At 39.4% G+C, this 5,370-nt stretch overlaps 1 protein-coding gene across 1 annotated transcript; it reads left to right on the forward strand.

The window, feature by feature from the left end:
* Positions 1-875: 875 nt before the first annotated feature.
* Positions 876-4,771, forward strand: LOC145767182 (uncharacterized). Its single transcript, XM_082578954.1, has 4 exons — positions 876-1,116; positions 2,262-2,395; positions 3,500-3,657; positions 3,980-4,771. The coding sequence occupies exons 1-4, from the start codon at positions 1,094-1,096 to the stop codon at positions 4,598-4,600; spliced, it is 936 nt and encodes a 311-aa protein (XP_082435080.1). The 5' UTR covers positions 876-1,093; the 3' UTR covers positions 4,601-4,771.
* The last annotated feature ends 599 nt before the right edge of the window (positions 4,772-5,370 follow it).

Genomic DNA, 5,370 nt, shown 5'->3' on the forward strand with positions numbered 1-5,370 from the left:
CCGGTATCTTGCATTATGGTTAGGGAAAGCTACCTTGCTCTCCCGAGAGCAAAATGTTTTTTTTTCTGCGGTTTTGTACAAGAATATAAGAAAAACTTTTCACCAACATCACAGGAAACATTCTTTTGAAAACTACCCTGTTTTGCTGATAAAATTAATATAGTAGTCTACCCACTCAGCGTCACAACAGTCGTCGTCGTCGTCGTCGTCTGAGCTTCTGGGGCCGAGGGTCTATCCTTTTACCACCCCAGATTCACGATGTTCCCGGACTACACTGGAAGGCTGCTAGAGAGCAGCCAGTCTTTAGTTTCATCATCCATGACGCGCAGACCTTCCACTCCGTTAGGTGGCTTGAAGATGGTACAGTCATTGATGATGTGGTCTGCGGTCTGTTCCTCGGCACCACATTCACAGGAGGAGGAAGAAGCCATTCCCCATTGGTGCATGGTTGAGCGGAAAAGGCCGACGCCCGTACGGAGACGGTTGAGGCGCACCCACGCCTGTCTCCGTAGTGTCAGGCCGATTGGGCGTGTGTCGGCGTCGGGGATGAATGAATGGAGTCTGGTGGTGCTTGACAACAGTCAAAAAGGTTTGACACAAAAAATGCAAATATGGTATTGATCGCTGTGAGCTACAAAGTTGCCTACAAATCTTGTTTTGATCTTTATAATGTAAAATACACCCACGTAGGCATTCTGCTCTAGTAGAATGAAATGAGTAACAGTAGCCTACTATCCTAATAGCCTAAATAGTTTTAGGCTCTTAGCAATATCCCTCAGGAAGCGCTTGTCTGGCACGTACGTTTTATAGCCTAGCCCTAGCCTACTAACCTACTATGCTACATTTTGTCAAATCAAAATTTTGTTTTTATTAGATCAAGCCCCTTGCGCGACTAAGGGTGTATTTTTACCTTGTGTTACAAAAATTTAGCCTACTGTGCTTCAGGACTAATCAGATTTACCAATTAAATATGCATGTTCTTGAGTTGACAAACCAATAGCTACTCAAGACAACACATTGATTTATTTATGAATCTACTTCCAAGCTGAAAACAATAGCAGTAAATTAAAGACTAAAGTACGTTTCAGAAGACATGGAATCTGAAATTACTTTCAGGTAGGAAGATTTTAATCTTGCCAGGCAATCTCAAGTGCTTGAAACATATGTCATTTTGTTTTTTTTTGTTTGTCGTATCCAGGCTTACACCTGGTGGTTGAAGATTTAGATTAAGTGGACGGGAAGGCAAGGAAGCCAATCTTCATGTCCACCTTCAGGCATGCCTTTAAGTGTTCTGCCAAAGATACAGCTGCATGCTCATGAGCGGTGTCGAACCGGCGCCCTTTCGATTGCCGTTCCATCGCTCTCACCACTCGGCAATGCAGCCGACAATGCAGCCGACAAAATGACAAAGTCATTTTGTTGCTTGAAGATAAAACTGTAACTACACAAATATTGATTGTTTGTAGGAAATTTATTCTCGAACTGAGAAAGTCTCTTTGGAAGCTTAATCCGGGTAGCTTTATGCACTTATAGAACCACTGTCGAAGACCCGGTCACCGAAGTTGACAGAGTACACTTGCTGTTTGTTATCGTTATCTGCAAATTATTCCGTTCACTTGGGTAGCTGCTGCTAAAAGGGTAGCCTACTGTTCCTTAAAGTGCTGTGCTCAAGCACACAACCAGAGAATAGAACCTTCGTTTCTTGATCTTATTGTTTTTTATTTGTAATAGTCGAGCGCTTCGGAGCAGCTTGTTTGTAACGTAAACGTAGGCTAAGTAATATTTTTTCTGTGGTAGCGTATCTTCGACATATGTTTATTTTGCTTCAATTGCGACAGTATACGCCACAGCAATGGTTGGTTATGTCTCCACAAAAATATAGTTTCTTGATATACTTTCGAATTAAATTCTTTGTGAAGAATTCCGTCTCATTTCGTTTTGAACGGCTTTGGATAATTGTTTTTCATGGAACACAATCCATGCCATCGATAGATAGGCTACATGTAGCCTTCTCCATGCGTGTTGTAGGCTACCCAATTACCCATGTCAGTTGCAACTCAAGATCATCCCTGTTCAGGATAACATAAACCGTGATTTCAAAACTAGCAAAGCTACAAGAAAATAATCTTCGTTCTTGTTATATTTGTGAACTACAATGTTTGAAATCACCGTTTATAACTTATTATCCTATCACTATGTAATTTAAGACAAGGGTCGTAACTAACGTAACTTCTAATGTTTAAGCCACCGATTCTTTTTAGCTTATTTTCTATGGGAGGATGCTTATGCCGAATCTTTTGTGATCAACTTTTCGGGGAATTGACGGGAATCGAAACCTCAGATCAAATTATCAACCATTCTTTCATGGCCAACATGCTTGCTTGCTTTGTTTTGGGTAAGATAGGCTTAAACGTATTCCACAAGATATGTCAATGTTTTGCATTAACTAGGTCTATTGCTTTTTATTTCACTGCGATTTTGTGATATATATTTCTTCTAAGAAACTGAGAGAGGGAAAGATTTATCAGCTTTGTAAATTATACGAGTCGTAAAATACTGGAAACCAACTATACTGGTGGCACCAAACAATAATGAGGTTTTCTATAGTCAAGATGCTGCCTTGGCTAGTTTTTTACTGAAATTGAAAGAAGTTATCTGTGAAAAAAAGAACAGTTGAAATTGACAGCCACGTGATAACAGCCGCGGTGTAGCTGACAACCCTACAGCTACAACTATTGTAAACATCTTGCGACCAGTAGCGGAACTTTGTTCCATTTATTGTGAACGGTTTTCATCAGTTTTCTAATTATAATATGCATATTAGGCTATTACAAATTCTGCACGCGACTGTGATGAATGCAAAAACTATTACGTAATCAGCTAAGGCTAACATGGTACAAAATAGTTAAACTACTTTCAAATACGTATTTTCCAACAAGCACCAAGCGTAAGCTAAGGTAGCCCATGGCCACCTAAAGATACGGCCTGATTTGTCACATTTTGCAGAAATTTCCAGGTTTTTCTAACTTTGGGCGAACGTTTAAATAAATTTTTCTAAAAATTAGATTTTTACGCTTTCCTTATTCTTTTCCTCAGATGACACAATAGGTTTTAACATCCTCACATGTTGAAAAACAAAGAAAATTTGATTTCGAAGATTTTAGTCATAGCCTACTGTTAATTTTTCAATAACAGTCTGATTTTGCGTTTTTCATCTTACTTTTTCTCATTTGCTACTGCTTCCCCAAGGCAACAAAAACGTTTTATGCCATTACGAAACCGCAAAAAGTAAAACATCTCAAAATGACAAATCAGGCCGCAACTCCAGGTGGCCATGAGTAGCCTAGCAGACTAAAGCAGCCAAGTGCTTTGAAATATCATTAAATAGCGTCAAGAAAAATGTTGATCAATCCAACCACCTTCTAATACCTGCAAACTTTATTACTGTACACGGTAGCCTATGTTTTATTTGATAAAATTTTTTAAAATTGTTGTATAGGTGTGTTGGATGGTTCTCCAATGGGTGGTACTGGAATGATCGCTATTTATGAAGGTTTAGCAGCCGGGTTTTGTGGAACTTTCTCTACCTGGTCTAACTGGAACCAACAACTAAGTCTAATAATGATTGGAGAAACACCTACAACGTCACAACGTCACGTGAGTAGGCCAATGATTGACCAAAAATCGTTACTGAACTTTTACCTTGATATGGGTAGCCTATAGTGGAACATTTTACACCAACGGTAAAGCTGAAGTCCTATGCAGTAGCGTTGATAGGGGGTCCATGGGCTACTTTGGATCCGAGCCGGGATGACTTTAGAGGCCCGTAATATTTCCAAGGGGATCGTAGCCCTTGTCCTATGTAGCCTACAACTTTTTTCAGCAGGAGCAAACTATCAGTTCTTATCTGGCATGAAGGGTTTATTAGTTAAAATCAGCTCTAATTTATTGAGTTTTTACAATATTTCTTGTATTTCAGGTGCAAGCTGTATTGTCGGCTCTTGTAGGTTTCCATGTGTTTTATGGTTCGTATATTGTTGGACGTGATTTTGCTATCTCAATTGTCGGCAGAGATGCTGATGCAGGAAAAACAATAGCACACATTGCTTCTACTACAATCTTTGTTTTGACATTTGGCTGCTTCACTATACTTGCTTTGTTAGATATGCCTGTTAAAGAAAGGTCCATAGTCTTTTCCGTGATTGTTTCTCCGCTTGGTGCTTGCATTCGCAGCTTGCTCAGTAAATTTCACATTTTTGACGAACGTTTACCTTTGGGTACGCTCATTGTTAACTTCACAGGAGCCACAGTGGTTGCTCTCTTGCACATGTTCGCATCCCGCAACGCTCCTTATGATTGCGTAGCAGGCGATCTGTGCTGGCCGCAAATTGCAATGTACGGGATAGAAATAGGATTTTGCAGCTCTTTAACAACTTTATCTGCGGTTATGTCAGAGATTTATTATATAAAGAAAGAAAGCCCTTACAGCGCATACCTCTACTTCGTTTTGACACTCGTGCTTTCACAAGCTTCAGCTGGCTTGATAAATGGCCTTAACTTCAGCGGTGGTACTGCTAGTCCAGTCGTTACCAAAAAATAAATGAAACAAAATTTCATTTGTTGTTGTTCATTATAACAACAAACACCATCTGAACGTATATTAGGTTGCTGTTTTGTTTATGTGTTTGTTGTGAAAGAAAAGGCTTTAATTTCTTCGTCTCAAACATCATCACTGCGCGTTGATATTGCTCAATAAATACTATGCATTGCATTTTGTAAGTTAAGTTCTTTATAGCCCCGGCCTACTGTAGACAAAGCTAGGCTATGCTCTATAAAAAGAACGTTGAAAACAAAAAGCATCACAATGATATGTAGTTTGTGATAGGCTACGTAGATGCTTTGCTATCTATGCGCATGTGTGCTTGCGATATAGGCCTATGCCTATAATTATCCAATGGGAAGTGATGATGATGTCATACCTTCCATATGCGCATAAGTTAAAAGGCACAGTGCGCAGTATTTAATTCTCTTATTGCGATGATATGTTTACTTATGACAACCTGAGTGTTGTTTGAAACAGTAAAAGCGATTAGTATCTGTAACCAAGAAACAGCTTTGTACTAATCTCTTGGCAAAAATGAGTTGGCTTAAAAAACTTTGCCATCAACCACTGCAGGTGACGAAACTTAAGCTCAAACAATGAGATAAACGTGCAGCATTGGGCAAGAAAGTTCAAACTGAACTGATTTACAATTTCACGGTCAAACTTCAGGTGAAGCCACAGAATGAATAAGTTGATGCTAAAACAATAGTTAACAGTTAAACTCATCAACAGACCGATAGTTTTTTTCTCAGAAATGTTGCTTAGCG

The sequence above is a fragment of the Aplidium turbinatum genome, chromosome 3 (assembly GCF_918807975.1).
Source record: "Aplidium turbinatum chromosome 3, kaAplTurb1.1, whole genome shotgun sequence".
Classification (NCBI taxonomy): Eukaryota; Metazoa; Chordata; class Ascidiacea; order Aplousobranchia; family Polyclinidae; genus Aplidium; species Aplidium turbinatum.

What these genes read in the sequence shown, in the direction of transcription:
- LOC145767182 (XM_082578954.1), top strand. Translation starts at nt 1,094, where the DNA reads ATGGAATCTGAAATTACTTTCAG. An exon ending in GAATCTGAAATTACTTTCAG is followed by an intron (nt 1,117 to 2,261) that starts GTAGGAAGATTT and finishes GATTCTTTTTAG; the next exon opens with CTTATTTTCTATGGGAGGAT. An exon ending in CTACAACGTCACAACGTCAC is followed by an intron (nt 3,658 to 3,979) that starts GTGAGTAGGCCA and finishes CTTGTATTTCAG; the next exon opens with GTGCAAGCTGTATTGTCGGC.